The sequence below is a fragment of the Neocloeon triangulifer genome, unplaced genomic scaffold (assembly GCF_031216515.1).
Source record: "Neocloeon triangulifer isolate White Clay Creek 2 clone unplaced genomic scaffold, ASM3121651v1 ptg000006l, whole genome shotgun sequence".
NCBI classification, from domain to species: Eukaryota; Metazoa; Arthropoda; class Insecta; order Ephemeroptera; family Baetidae; genus Neocloeon; species Neocloeon triangulifer.
Window position 1 is genome coordinate 2,535,411 of NW_026775549.1, and position 15,153 is coordinate 2,550,563.

Here is a 15,153-nt window from a genome sequence, read left to right on the forward strand (position 1 = left end):
TAGCTCTTTTTATAGACCGCGCTCTATAGAGGCACACAGAGCATTTTGCGTGTTCGTAAATGTGGATTGGCAATTAAGGATCATGCTTGGAATCACGTGGACACCGAATGATCAACGAATTATCTTGACCTGATTTTGACTTTCACAGCATCAACTAAAAATATAAAAGTTCCTTAAAAATCACTGTCACGTGTCAACAGCGCACCGTTCATTAAAACAGGGGAAATAAAATCTATCAAAACAAAAGTTTTGCTATACTTATAAGCAATGTTATTATTTCAGAATTAAAAAAAAATAAGCTTTGTTTTGGTGCTGAAGATCATTTTCACAAGGATCTAAGGGAGTGACATAACTAAAAATAAGTACAGGCAATAATATTGTCATTTCAAAGTGGAAAGAAGAGAAGATGCTAAAAATAATTATGGCTATTGAGAGCAATTGGGAAAATCCCTCTCGTGCTTTTTGTAAATGAAAACCAGTCCCAAAGTGATAATTTTTTACAGTTTTCCTCCTTCAAGCCAAACATATAAAACAGGAGAAGGTCATGCAACTTATAAAAAGAAGCCGAGTGATCATCGTCTGTACACGTGAGCGCGAGAGAAGAGGTAGTCTGGCGTATATTGTAACTTAAAAAGTTACCCAGTAGGCCTTCCCCTCTCAGGTAAGATAAAAGTAGGGATTTGAAAGTCGCTGAGAACAGACACCAAGAAGCCACCGTCCGCGTCGTTTCATCCGCTTGCTTGAGCGCTTATAATTCTGTTCCGAGAGTTAATTGTTTCCACGTTTCTGAATACCTTCATGTGCCCATGAACAGCAGAGCCTTAGTCTACCTTGAAACCAAAAAATTCCTTCCGACTGTCAGGTAAGGAGAAATTGAATAATTTTTGAAGAAGAAAAAAATAACATATATAAAGACAAAAAAAAGATAATTATTAATTGTGTGTGTGTGTGTGTTTTTTTTTATATAATAATTTTTGCTTGAGAAATGCATCTATTCTGATAAAAAAAAATGTATTTCTGGCATTAATTGGGTGAGGCAATCATTCTATGCAAGCGTCTTATCCTACTGGCTTGCAATAAATAATTAACCTGTATGACGAGTTTTATAGTTAAAATAAAGCGTCGACCTCTTTCCTGTCGACGCCTGCTTCAGTTTATAGCGTTACATACAAAACATTATAATATTTTCTTCCAAGATGAGAATATATCTTCATACGTGTCACCAGATCTACAATCGTTTTTATTTTTTGTGGTTACAGATTGTCCAAACACCTGAACACCCGCAAGGGCAGTCGTCGTGGTAACGCAGGAAACCGCCTAGAGCTCCAAGTGCTTACCCAGCTAACGCACGTGCCGTAGTGTGAGTGTTGAGATATAATATATTTCCCAAAAAATTCCAAGATAATTTAGAGTGCACCTCTCTAAAAAAAAGAGGCAGCGCCGCCCAATGTAAAATGCCTTTTCGAGCGACACTGACGGTACTTCCTATTTTCTAACTGCATCTCTCGTCCGTAGGCGCCGTAGTGGAATTTTATGTATCCACTGATATAAACACGCTTTACTTTAGAAAGTGGCTCTTTTATGCATTTTAGCCGATTAGCATACGCATATAATATTTCCAAATCCAGTTTCGTCCAGTTTTTGGGTGAAAAATGCTACAACTCGTTTCTCTCTTTCTGCTCCACAGTTGCGCCGAGAAAGATTCCCATCTCTAATTTGACCTTCACCGTACAGATTTTATAAAATAAGTTGCACAACTCCGCTTTAACACAGCACCCCTTCAATCAAGAAACGATTTTTACTCGGAATAGAAAGTAAAAATGGTCCAGGGTGAAGCTATCAACAGCATGGCCAGAGGATCGTCTCCGTCCTCCTCCTCAAGGTCAGCGTCTTTTTTTAACGACTTAATTCGAAATAATTTTTTTAATTTTTTAAATTTTATACAGGAAAGCGGGCTATGACGCCTTGCAGAAGAGCGAAAACGAGCGCCGCGAGAAGGAGCGCCAGGAGCAGCAGCGTCGCGACCAGGAGCGCCGGGAACGCGAACGCCGCGAGCAGGAGCGCCGCCAGGGTAGCAACTGGGGTCCCTACAAGAGCAAGGAGCAGTTCAACAGCATGCACTTCTGCTAAGCGACTGATCTAGAGAGGAAATTTCTTATATTAAGCCTCGTAACGAAATGCAGACTTTAGAGCCACGGCCCCCCTATTGGCTTTAGTTTAAAAAAAGACTGCCTTTCTTCTTATTATGTTTTTTTTATATATTACGTTTATTGGAACTGAGAAAAGTTTATAATTACTAACATTGCTTATAATGTGCCTTTAGAATGCAATAAAATAAAATTGCTTCCCACTGCCGTGTTTACTTTTGACATGCAAAAAAAAACGAGTTTTCCTTGTATGGAGATGACGAAACTTCCCTATCGTCTTGCATTTTGTTACGAGGCTTAATTTTGTCGCGAATTTCGGAGACGACCTTGGCAACGATCCACTGCTACCGCTGAAAATATAATTATACACAAACACACTAAAAGACCATCGGCCAATTCAACTTAATTGAACTCTCGCAAAAGCGAACTGATATATAGTTTATGCTAATTATAGCCTCTCTATATATTTCTTTTCGACACGAAAGGTTCAAACAAAAAAAAATTCGCAATTATTTCATACATATTTTATTTTTATAATCTGTACGGTGAAGGTTAAATTCTCTTAGTGGGTAGAAAACATTCATTCGCTTACACTTCTTGTAATCGCGACTAACATATTTTTTTTTCACAGTTAAGTACAAATTAATTTGAGGTGACTTGAACTCTTATAAACTGATTTTTAAATGTCTACATTTTTTGTTCATCAATAAAATCTAAAAGCAACCCACTCAAGCTTGTATGAAAACACACCCTGAGAGTCGCACCCTGGCAAGTGCAGGTCAATTTACAAACGGTTCGATGATTCCTCTGGCTTTCATTATTGTGAGACACCGGAAGCAGCGTTCGAATACGGCGGCCAGCAGCGCGGCTATCAGACCCATGCCCAGCAAAATGAACGAGCCCTGCATGTCGTCCAGGTTGACCGAGTGACTATTCACCTCTGTGGCCAGAGACTGCGGCGACACCCAACACCGATCTCGCCGTGGCATCGCGGATCGAAGCCACGAATCAATCAAACCGGCTTGCTGCATTCTTCTAATTCTGAAAATACAGAATAAATAAAGTGGCATTTCATCAGTTCGAACTGTTGTTGCTGTTCCTACTCTTTGTTTACTAGAGGTGTGTAAGGGCTAACGATGGGCATCGCCAAGCCAATTTGCTCTGGAAGGAAGTCATCGACGCCTATTGATAAAATTTGAGCACATAATTTATTACCAATTTTTTCTTCTTTAATTTCAAATTTCAATTACATAAAAAAAGAGGGGCCTGTAAGAATTATAATTAAATAATATACCTAACCATGAGTAACTTTCAACATTGCTATAATTATTTATATGTACATTTCGATATTTTTCTTTGACAACAATCAATACTCAATACTTACATACATTAGAGCTTTTATTGTATATTAAAAGTAACAAAATATTTTATATATAAAAAAATAAAATAAAAAATCATATAATAATAAAATTATATTTTTATTTTTGATGCGCATTACGAAAAAAGTATCAACTAGATAAAAATTTAGAAGTAATATTTTTTGTTAAATTTTTTTGATTAAAAAATATATTTTTATTGTAATCAAACGCATCTTTTTTTATTTACATTAAGATGTAACTATTCTATTCTAATAAATGTGAATAATGATTTTCCAGTTCTGAAACGCTATTTTTCTTGATTTGATCTTTTTTGAAATATAAATAATAAAGTCCTATTGATCATCCTATAATTACCTAAAGCGAAGGCGCAAACTCCAGTCTTTTTCAGCTGCAGAGTCTGCAGCATTAAAAGCCGCGATCGCCTCTCCAATAAAACGTGATTATCGGATGCCACTCTTTCAAGCAAATAGTCGTCGACCGTGGCGTGTCGCTCGGCTTTGTTCAACAGTATGACGTATTCAGGAACTGACGAGTCCTGCAAATGGTTTTTCATAACTTTCGCTTTATATTGTGACGTGGGTATATTTTCTGCACCTCTAGCAACTTTTCGAGTGCCGACCCTCTCAAGAGTCCCCACGTTAGCGTGCCCTTTGATTTATGCAACCCGTTCAGCGTCGTGACGGCAGGATTCATCCGCGGGAAAGTGAGAAAGGCGACCAGGTTGCCGCAGTATGATGTGACAATCACTACGACGAAAAGCCACCAAATTCCAAACACTAGTCGCCCACTATCCGAGTTTGGTAATTGAACAGCTCCTATACAAGCAAAATTAAATCAATAAAAAAAAAAATTAATATGAAAATTTAGTAGAGAATAAGACTTAAATTTATAAAAAAAAATTATTTATTGTTATTTCCGAGTATTCCAAAATGTTTAATCTCCATTTTTGTGAGTTAATTTTATTTCAATTATCATTTAATAACATTGAGCTTTTAAATAAATTCTGCCAATCAATTCCAGCTTGGGATTTTCTTCTTTAAGAAAATAATTTTAAAATATATTGACTTTGTTTGATACCTTGCTGCATTAGTGCTCCATACATGTACCAGATGCAGTTCATCACTCTGTTTAGACCTCCCGTTTTAGCAACTTCGTCTTTCGGTTTCATATCACGGCCCAGCTCCGTGACAGGGCTGGCGCGGTGAATGAAGTAAAGCGCCGGGCCGACCAGCAGCGTGGACCCGAAAATCGCCAGCCACGTCTGAAGAGAAAGCCCGTTTTATTGAACAAACTAAAAAACGAACTATGCTCTACCGTTGTGGTGAAGGGTGAGAGGAAAAGAAGCGTTCGGCTCATTTGGCGCGGCCTGGAGACGAGGAACGTGTGCGGCTGCGAAGCCACGGCCAGGGTGAAACTCACCCTCAACTCGCGGCCTGCAGACATCGACGTTGCAGCAGCAGATAAAAATACCTAAAAAGGAGTGAATAAATAATAAATAAAATGAAAATTTTTTTATAAAAAATATTCAATTAGAAGAAATTTGCTAACGTGATTTTGTTGCACCAAATCGAGCATATTGTCCCAAAGTAGAGACCGTTCATCAGGAATTGCCTAAATTAAAATTAGTTAAGCAAAATAATTCAAATTTTTATTTTTCACATCATCTATTGTGGGATCCTTGCCTTCCGCCAGGAATCCTTTGACTGTATTTGCAGGAAAGACAACTTTGTACCTTTAATAATTTACTTAAAAATAAAGTACCAAAAAAATTGTTTATTATTACGTAAAGTTGAGTCTAGAGCTTAGCTCGTTCACAATATCAAATATAAATCCTTTTGCCTTGACCAACTGCCCCTGCTCATTGAATTCCATTTCGTGCCACGGAGGAGCCTTTTTCTCAATTATTTGAAAATTCCAATATTATAATAAATTTAATTTCTTACGTGACAAGAGACGACAACAAGTTGTTTCCCTCTAAACCCGTGCTTGATGTGCACAAAAAGTGGCTCACTAATATCAATTCCAGCTCCCGGTCGCCAAATACCTACGTCCAACATTGATGCCTTTTCGTCTCCAGAAGGTCCTGTTGGACCCTAAAATATTAAAATTTTTAAACCAATAAAGTATAACATTAGATATTTTACTCTTAGCCCCCAGGTTAATGCACTTCGAAATTTCCAGGCCAAGCAACCATCGCACGTTTCTTCCAACCTTTGAGCAATGCCTGCCTGTTTTGTATTATTAAATAAAAAAAGTGTCTTTGTATTTACTGTTTTTTAAACTTTACTGTAATATGTTTAAGTAAAAGTTTCCTTCTCTCCGATACAGAGAGTTTTTCCTCATCCCACTCGTCGACGGACACCTTCTTCTGCATCATGACCTGTTCCGAGGCCGCCCCCGAAACCAAGGCAGCGATCAACGCTCTCAATAATTCACGCGAGTAACAGAGAATTCCACCCTCCTACCAGAAAAATAGCACAGGTGTTCAACAAAATTAGTTATTTCGAATTTCATCTATTATCCAGAGCGGCTTATAGAAAATTTATCAAATCTTTTCCGAGAACTCTCTCTCTCTCTCTATTTCAGTGGCTTTCCACCAAATTAACTCACGGAACAACTGTTGGCGTCGGTCGTGTGTCGGGTTGCGTTGATAAGAAAGGCCACGTTGTCGCCCTCGGTGAGCAAAGGTATGAGTCTGGTGTCGTTGGTCATTGTGTAATACTGAGTTTCCGGCAACACGTACAGCCACTGTGTGCTCGGCGTCACAAGCTTCAGAGATTTCGCCTGCAATGCGACAAATGACACAAATTAAATTTCTGCTCTGTTTGCACACAGCGAATTGTTTTGTAGTCATTCGAATTGGTATGCAACCGGCAGAACGTCCCTGCAGTGCCAATTGCATACTCAGATTTATTACAGGCGTTCTGTATTCGCTGATTTCTTTTATATGAAAAAAAAAAAAAAAAACAGTTCGTCAATAGCAGTATCAAAATAAGTTCAAAAACTTGCACTAAAAAATTAGAACAAAGAATTTTAAAAATATCAGTAAATGTTATCAATAATTAATAAATTATGTATCAGATTTTTTTATTTAAAAAAAAAATAGTAACTCACGATTTTCATCACGATGTAAATGTTTTCTCTGCTTGTGACGACAAGGAAATGCTCAATCCGATTCAAGTTTGGAAATTCCGAAATCGTCTGTCGAACCATATCGTAGCTAATTAAATACACCAAATTGAGCATAAACAAAGAAAATTTTGAAATTATTTTCAAACCTTGAGAAGTATCCTAAATCGAGAAGTTGTATCTGAGGGGAGACAAAACGTACTTTCGGATGAGCTGCAGTCATTGATTTAAAAACTTTTTTCATTTGCTCAGCATCTTTAATAATTAAATTATTATAACATAATTAATACATAAAATAAAGTAGTACCAAGCCACGCGTCAAAAATAATCAACATTGACGGCCACGAAATCTCCTCAATTGCACGCAAGTCGGACAAAATCTGAGACAACTCCTGACCTCTTTTTATAATTGGCACGGTTATTCCTTCATTCGGTGGCAGTCTAGGGCAATCTTCGTCTGCATCAGAATCTTTGATTGTGAAAAATAAATTAAAAAATTTGTCCAAATTAAGATCAACCTGTCACTGCCAAATAAAGTAAACTGGACGAGTCTTCTGAGTTGTTGTAGAGGCGCCACAAATTTTGACATGACGCGATGATGAGGACCGCACTTAAATCTTTATTATGAAAAGTAAAAATAAATTCAGGAATTATATAAAATTATTCAACCTTTTCTTAAAATAATGTCCGATCGTGTGTGGAATTCTACTTTGAGTGGAATCTGTCCAAGATTTTCTTTCACAAGTTGTGCCCAAATGCTTTTCAACTCTTTCAACAGGTCAAAATCTCGGCCACCCTCAAACTCTGACAGTTTGGTGCTGGCAAATTCTTTGTCCAGGACGATACCTGCCGATTACGTTGAAGATGAGTTGGAAATTAAATATTCTTCAAAAGCCATAAATCAGAAATGATCTAATTTTTTTTGTTTTAATGGCTTGAAAAAAGAATAAACAATGCATTTGTTTTTCTTAAATATTGGTTTATAATTACTGAGCCGGATGTTAGTCATTATATCTGGAAAATAGTCGAGAGGGATTAATAAAAGCGACAATATACTCATCGGCGTTTTCAACCAATTTATACACAAAGAGAGAAATTATGCATACCAAATCTGTAGTCCATAGCATTGAGAACAGTATCGTCCGCTGCTGCAAATTTGAAGCACATAATCCCAATGAGCAAATAGAGAAGGACCATGTTTGCCCTCAATGCACTGCACTAGAAATGAGGTTACATGTGCAGTAATCCTTTTATATACGCCTGCTACGGGTTGATCGGTTAATTTTTAATTGCACAGCTGCAACGCTGCGAGTGGGCAGCACGCGAGAAATGAAATTAGAAGTGGAATCAAGATATTGATAGTCCTCCATCCCCTAAACATCGTGTCGAAAGTAAAAGAAACTTCTTTTCCTCTAAACCAAATAAAAGTATAGAGGAAGAATCAGTGGAAAATTAGATTTCAAGCAAAAAAAGTATCACCATCTTTTTTAACTATAAAAAAATTATATAATTATATTTAATTACACTAGGGAAATTTTAAAAATTTTTAACGTTATATATTGATTGTAGAAGAAAACAATGTATTTTAAGATCATATAAGTCCATTTCTAAATTAATAAATTATCGTTATTAGTTTCAAATTTTTGTAATAAATTATTAAAATATTAGTTATGTAATATAACGTCAGCATAAAAAGTTTCATACAAAAGTTTCCAAAGCAAAATCAAAGATCTATCAATTGATTAAGGATATATTTTGTTGTGGAAGAAAACACATTTGTTTCTGGAGTTCAAGGCAAAAATTTATTTTTTTGTTCTTTTGCGTTTACAAGGCAGTGGTGTCTTTAAACTTTTAAATTTTGTGTCTGTCGTTTCATCTTTTGTAATTTTCTTTTCAAATTTCAGAGGAAGCATCAAGACTTTTGAAATCTTCTAATAATCGATATGAATAGTGTTGAAAGACGCATTTTACAGTTTTGCATTTTTCCTTGTTCGTATCTAAACAGCTCAAACGACAAAAATCAGAAACTTCCAAATCAATCAAACCAATGAGTATTACATAAATCGCATTATACAAAGTGTGGCCTCTACTGAGGGTTGATTCCATAGGTTCACAAACATCGCTCGTCGATGCTGGAATGTGGTTCGAAATTAATTGTCTACGAATCTAATGATATTACAATCAATATATAATAATGAAATAGATTAAATAATAAATCCGAAGCAACAACGACTCGAAAGAGCATTACTTTTTGAGTTTGGTGATTACACATCAGAGTGCAGGGGAAATTATCTGCTTAAAGCTTCTCTTTTTTCCTTTCTCGAAATAGAGTTTAAACATTCATAAATTGAATAGTGGGTAAATACAGTACAAGTCCCACGTGATATCTTAAAAGGTGTGTGGTCAAGAGTTTGAATCGCGATCATTTTTCTCTTTTTTTTCCAGCTACATAAGTTTTCTTTAGAATAAGACCTTACCACGTAAAAAATTTGAAACGATCTCAAAGCTGAAAAGATTGCACGCTTCATCTGCTAATGAGACAGATCGGCGCAAAAGTTTCCAAACTCATCTTTGGATTAAGTAGAGCGCGCCGGCCCGCTGATGAGACGGACCCGCGGAGCGCAGAAGAAAATCAATGAATCTGTGCGTATCAAGTGAGGAAGTTGCTTGAAAGTATATCCATACAAAAACTAAAAAACGAAATGGTTACGAACGAAATCACGCTAATTGTATCGTAATATCTAGGAAACTATCAACGATCTACTCTTTTATGCGTAAGTCGAAGCAGTTTCGCTCGCTAACATCTACAGATTTAAAAATATTAAGAGAGTTGAATGATTGTGTTAATTTCAAAATTAGACTCGCTTTGGAAAAATAAATTGCTCGTCCTGTGCTACATCGTCGTCATCACCGCTCGAGTTATGTAAAAAAAGATTTCTGCCAAATCTGCCTACTTATTTGCATGAAAAAAGTATTGAAATTTTAACTGCTCGCGTTCTTTTAATTCGGTTTGTTTTCATAGTTTAGTTTTCATTCAACAATCACTGCTTTGTCTTCAGATTTGAAAAACACCTAGTTTGTTTTAGAAGGCCAACGCATTTCCTTACAAATGAAATCCGCCAGCGGAAAGTCCCTTTGCTAAAGTTCTCTCAATAGAATATAAAACGTTTTGTTATTTTTTGCCTCATTCTCGATTGTGCGACCGATCAGCCGAGTGGTTCCGCGGACAGGTTGCGATTTTCCCTTTTGCAAAAATGCAGCAGGTCTAAAAAGAAAGGCCTTTTCCTTCTTCGTACTCTAGGGATGAGAAATTTCCAGCTCGGCCGCGCCCGTCCGCACGATCTCCGACTCGGTGAGGTCGCACATTTAATCATTTTTAATTCCAAAAATCCTTACACCTTACAAATTTAATAGTTTTACATTCATAGTTAATTATGAGTGTATTTGCTCTTCACCTAAAAATTTCTATCGTACATTTTACAATGTATTTAAGACTTCTCATACGATCCAGATAGATAGCGCAAAAGAGATAAACCTCAGGCTTCTGTGTTTAATTGGTTTTTTCCGAATACCTTAAAATTACTTAACAGCAAATACGTTAGAACGGATTTCTCGCCATAATTCCTTTCCATTGTCGGAGGTAAACGTAAATTAAGTGCAACACTTATCGAATTAATAAATTACGCATTTTTCCAATTCTCGCACGCGTCGTCGGCGTGCGAGATCGTAGTCAAGCCCTTAAATGTATACTTTTAATATTCCTTACGTGGAGAGATGTTTATTTTTTTCTTTTAATTGCTCGCGCGGAGACAGAGTGTCGCGTCATTTTGTCATTTTTAAAAGCTATTTTTCGCGCCTAGCTACGTGTGCAAAGATATAGTAATGCATGCTGCAGCTAGATTGATTTGCTGGTTACAAGGGCTAAAATTTTTGAATGGTGGTTTGAGTATTGCGTCGAGAAAATACTCCTTCTTATTATGCACAACCAAAAAGTGAACATTTCATAATATGTAACAATAAATTATGTGTGTCGGAGTGGCGGGCGGTCAGCGGCGGCCCTGCATCGATTGCCTTGTTTGATTTTGCTACTCTTGAGCACAAAAGTACTTTTATCCCCGTGGACTATCTATACATCTCACATTTGATACATACGCCGCCCTTCTAAGCTCAAAAATCACAATAACAATTAAGGACTTTGCGGTGAGTGTGTGTTTTGTGGGAGGTTGCGCAGATTAATTACAGAGGTGGGAATGTCAGCAAATTGAGCAAATCATTGGAAATGCAGGCGCCGCCAGTGACACGGCCAGCTCGACCAGAAGAACAAAATAGTCGTTTTGAACTTAAAGAACGCAGGACGTCTGGCGCGATTGTCAATATCATTTTGGAGATTTTTAATACTAGTTTGTGAGAAAAAGTAGAGTTCCTTCTCACAGTTGATTCACATTAAAAATGCACTATTTAATTAATTAATTGGGTCTTCTCGAACATAGTTTTTGTACTCAAATGTATTTTGAAAAGAAACTGTTAAATTTTGCTACAAACATTGAAATTAGATCCCAACACTTGGATTTTAAGAAATGATCTGATAAAGAAATGGTAAAATTACATAATCACAATATTTAATGTTAACAAAGTCTTCTCTTTTATTAAGCACTGGTTTTAAGTTTAAAATTTTAATATCACTGTTGGTCTAAAGAGAATTTTTGGGCGTTTCAATTAGTTTCCCTACTAAATTGTGCAAAAATTAATATAATTAACAAATCAGTTTTTTAAACAAAACTGATCAACGTTACCAAATTTCTGAATTTGTGTATTAATTTGATCTAGGTAGTTGGATATAAGGTGAAAGCTAAAGTTTTCTCACTTGTAATTGAAGCCTAATGTCATTGATTACAACAACTGAAAATTTAATAAGTACTGCCAATTTCTTTAAAAAAGACCCAACTTAACATTTAACACCTAGTGCATTTTTATAATTTCACATCTCTGTGTAAATATACACAATACTTCCTTTCCATTACTCCAAATTTCTCAAAATCAAGAAACCGAGAAGGAATTGAATTGTTTAGTTTTTTAGTACTCCAAACACATATCCACGCACCGCCCAGAGCATGGCCTGAATCAACTTAAAAAAAAACCCAAAAAAAATCTCTGTGAATAAACAGCGGCGAGCTGAGAAAGAAAGCGTTAGGGAGGGAATTAGGCCAACTCCCCGTTCTTAATCTCGAGGTTGCATTCGATTTTGCCGTTTTCCTGGTGGTTGATCTCGATGGTGGTGGCGCCGAGGGCGGGCACGTCGTGGCACCACTTGGCGCTGCTGGATTGTGTCTCGTCGGTTTGAATCTCACTAAATGGTTTGAGCACAGCCCTGACCGTCTGGTAAAGCTTCTCGAAACCTAGTTTCAGATAAAGGCTCTGCGAGGCCGCGTTCTCCGGCCGAATGACCACGAACGGCACGTAGCCGCGCTTCCGCACATCCGCGGTCAGCCGCTTGGCTAGAAAGATCCCGTAGCCCTTGCGACGGAACTCGGGCAAAGTCTGCATTGAGAACATGGCGCCGTAGTAGCTCTGCACCATCCACGCGGCCAGCGTTTTCTTTTCGCCGTCGTCCTCATCCTCCTTGGCGAAGATTCCGTACGCGGGCAGCGTCGCGATGCACTTCTCGAACGCTTCCAGGCACTCCATGTCGCGGGCGGGGTACAGGTCGTGGATGGTCTTGGCGTCCACGCGCCGCAGCTGCCGGAGTTCCACCTCTGGAGGCAGCCTGCAAATCAAAATTCATTTGTAATTTTGCTTATTCTCATCTTTTTTCCTATTTTCTATAATATTTTCCTTTACAAATGTACAAAATTGAAGATTTAAGAGGGAAATATGGTGTTTATAGAGTACATAATATTTTGAATCAACCTTTTTGATATGAACTGAAAAATATTTGTTTAAATTATTTATTTTAAAATTTGAGCTTGACATCACAATTATAGGTTAGACTGATTCTGACAGATTTTTTATTACAATTTTTAAATGCTGTACATACTTATTTTTTTTTTAAATCTGCTTGAAAAAATATTTTTGTATTTTATTATTAAAATATTTTATTCACCATTATTATATTTTTTATTATTTCAAAAGTAATTCTTTCATCTTTATTTTAATTTAGATTGATTTATATATATTTTAAGTTAGTATTTTCATTACTTCAAAAATATTCATAATAATTAGCTGTATTATTATTCATTAAGTTTTCGCGAGAATGGAACCATCTAATTTTGCTGCAGTTTACCGTGTGCACTTTCATAATTATTAAGTGTCTTTAATCTAAATAACTTTTTATGGGATTATGATTATAAGAAAAAAAAAAACATAAACAACAACAATAGAGGACTGATAACTTTACAACCACTTTTCTCATAATTTTTCAGAAATGTATGCAAAGGTGTGCAATGACAATAATTTGCTTAATATAGTTAAAAAAATATTTAAATTATATTTCACTCACAATCAGTTCTGTTTCGGTATAATTGGCTAATTTCCTTACTTAAAACAATTAATTTGTCATTTGAAATTCTTAAATATTGGGAAAATTTATGTTGTTCACTTCTTTGAAGAAAGGATTTATTTTGGTTTTTCTACATTACTTCTATTAAATAAAATGATTTTTAATATAAGTTGGGTTCTAGTAGATTAATTCCAATTGTAAGAAGAAAACGTAGTAATTCAAACTTTTTTAAATGTTCCTTGAAAAGTACTGAATGGTTTGAATTTTTCATCTTAATATTCACGAAATCCAAATAAAATTAATATTTATAAATAATTTATTTTATATTATTATGAAAGAAATTTTAGCAAGGAAGACAGATAAACATATATATGTAAAATGCGTAATTCTAATTATCAGTTACTCCATTCGTTTTTTTTTTCTCTGCAAAGACCTTCACGCCGTCTTTTTTTCCTGTTTTACTCATATTTTTATAAATCTGCCTATTGAATAGTTTACTTTATTTTCCCTTTTACATCACGAAAGCCACGCGTTCAATTCGTTTGCATTATTCAATTTCGCCTCGAAAAACACATAACGGCAACGAACGCAACTTCCTATATAACGTACCGTCGATCTTATAAAAGAACAATCTCGTCGCGCAGCGCCGCATAAATTCAATAATGCCCGGCTGCTCTCTTTGAGCGCGGCTAATGCAAATACACGCAAGATAATGGAAAAGCCTCTCGTCCACGACTGCATTCGATCCTCTCTATCCACCATTAATCAAACAATTTTTTGCAACAAAAGCCAGCCATTAAACATCGCATCACGGCGGTCTTTAATCATCCTTCCGGAGGAGGCCAATCCGAGGCGTACGCGTACGGAGGCTCTATTGATATTTGACGTGTGCGCCTCAGACCGGCCGGCAAAAACCAATCCATTTGTGTGTGTCGAGCATCTCGGGTGGAAAAGAGGAAAAGAAAGGTTCCGACAAACGGCCACGTCCGCATTCACTGCTGCAGAAGTGCAGAATTACGTCAAACTGCAGCCTGCAGCTGCAGTGAGCGTTTTAATTGCAGTGCATGCAGAAAAAATTCGCATTGCGGAGAGATGATCAAAATGGAAATGGGGATTGGCAGCTTTGCGAGTGTTTCTGCAGCTTCATTTTTTTTCAACTTTACTTGCAATATTTTTTTATTAACTAAAAAAATAATTATTCGGTTCTTTCTTCTTGTAATTTATTTTTGTCATTTTTAATTTGTTAAAAATGAACGATTTTAAGCTAGTTTAATTCTACTATCATTTTATGCTTCCAGTTATTCAGAACCGCACAGTGAGAATTTTTATAAAGGTTAATTATTCTGAATAATTGTTTAGTATATTTGGGACTCAAAAAAATTATTAAAAGTTTCAAAATGTTTATTTTCCTGAATATTTATTTTTAATTTATCTACAAATGCTAGTGACAAAAAGGATATTATGTAATCTATTTATTTTCGGTTCAGGAATTTGAATTTGAAATTTTTAATAAAAGTTAGAAACAATTATAAATTTCATAAATCCTCGTCAACGGTCGTTTATTCACGAGATCAATCAATATTAAAATGGGTCATTTCTTGAAAAACTTTAAACCACAACAAAAACTTACTCAAAAACGTTGTTCTCATCTGTAAAATTCACATTTTATTTTAAAACTAATTTATTCCAATGAACAAAGAATAAGATATTTTTCAATTGCATTAATGGTTTTGATATATCAAGCTTGATTTCCAACTCGATTTCAAAGTTGCCTAAAGTGAAGTTGTAAAAAATCTCCTAATCAAAACTGTCAAAGTTCTGAACTCGTGTTCGAATTAAACTTGGCTGGCTGACGATGCGATGAGTAATTTGCATTCCTTTCACATCACAAGTGACAATGTAAGCCGACTGACTGTTCGAGCTTTGGCGTCACAATTACATTCAAATTGGTCCAAAGTGTGGCAATGACATGCAGCGCCAGCGAACCGCGCGAGAGCCAAAC

General features: G+C 36.2%; 3 protein-coding genes across 4 annotated transcripts in view; 1 reads left to right on the plus strand and 2 right to left on the minus strand.

Annotated features, from left to right (window-relative positions):
* The first annotated feature begins 681 nt into the window (after positions 1-681).
* On the plus strand, positions 682-2,874 carry LOC132194318 (inner centromere protein-like). Of its 2 annotated transcripts, XR_009441530.1 has the most exons (4): positions 682-862; positions 1,260-1,360; positions 1,688-1,882; positions 1,947-2,874. XR_009441530.1 is itself a non-coding variant. In XM_059615500.1 (2 exons), exons 1-2 carry the CDS (start codon positions 1,821-1,823, stop codon positions 2,128-2,130), a joined length of 246 nt encoding a protein of 81 aa, XP_059471483.1. In that variant the 5' UTR covers positions 1,689-1,820; the 3' UTR covers positions 2,131-2,874. The 2 variants fall into 2 exon arrangements, 1 of the variants encoding a protein (XP_059471483.1); XM_059615500.1 differs by lacking the exons at positions 682-862; positions 1,260-1,360 and having other exon boundaries at positions 1,689-1,882.
* LOC132194420 (ionotropic receptor 93a-like) lies at positions 2,212-7,852 on the minus strand. Its single transcript, XM_059615675.1, has 19 exons — positions 7,762-7,852; positions 7,325-7,501; positions 7,174-7,272; positions 6,963-7,112; positions 6,805-6,910; positions 6,641-6,746; positions 6,137-6,310; positions 5,814-5,987; positions 5,671-5,754; positions 5,470-5,619; positions 5,310-5,416; positions 5,186-5,258; positions 5,075-5,137; positions 4,841-4,996; positions 4,604-4,787; positions 4,121-4,341; positions 3,881-4,061; positions 3,251-3,329; positions 2,212-3,188 (listed from the first exon to the last, which is right to left on the minus strand). The coding sequence occupies exons 1-19, from the start codon at positions 7,850-7,852 to the stop codon at positions 2,927-2,929; spliced, it is 2,637 nt and encodes an 878-aa protein (XP_059471658.1). The 3' UTR covers positions 2,212-2,926.
* A 3,734-nt stretch (positions 7,853-11,586) lies between these two features.
* LOC132194247 (uncharacterized) overlaps positions 11,587-15,153 on the minus strand; it is a 39,106-nt gene continuing 35,539 nt past the window's right edge. Inside the window, exon 6 of the mRNA XM_059615409.1 lies at positions 11,587-12,419. Within this exon, the coding sequence (XP_059471392.1) occupies positions 11,855-12,419 (565 nt within the window). The 3' untranslated portion in view covers positions 11,587-11,854. The remainder of the gene's footprint in view (positions 12,420-15,153) is intronic.

What these genes read in the sequence shown, in the direction of transcription:
- LOC132194420 (XM_059615675.1), bottom strand. Translation starts at nt 7,852, where the DNA reads ATGGTCCTTCTCTATTTGCTCATTGGGATTATGTGCTTCAAATTTGCA. An exon ending in ATTTGGTGCAACAAAATCAC is followed by an intron (nt 4,997 to 5,074) that starts GTTAGCAAATTT and finishes ACTCCTTTTTAG; the next exon opens with GTATTTTTATCTGCTGCTGC. An exon ending in TCTCACCCTTCACCACAACG is followed by an intron (nt 4,788 to 4,840) that starts GTAGAGCATAGT and finishes CTTTCTCTTCAG; the next exon opens with ACGTGGCTGGCGATTTTCGG.
- LOC132194318 (XM_059615500.1), top strand. Translation starts at nt 1,821, where the DNA reads ATGGTCCAGGGTGAAGCTATCAACAGCATGGCCAGAGGATCGTCTCCG. An exon ending in TCTCCGTCCTCCTCCTCAAG is followed by an intron (nt 1,883 to 1,946) that starts GTCAGCGTCTTT and finishes AATTTTATACAG; the next exon opens with GAAAGCGGGCTATGACGCCT.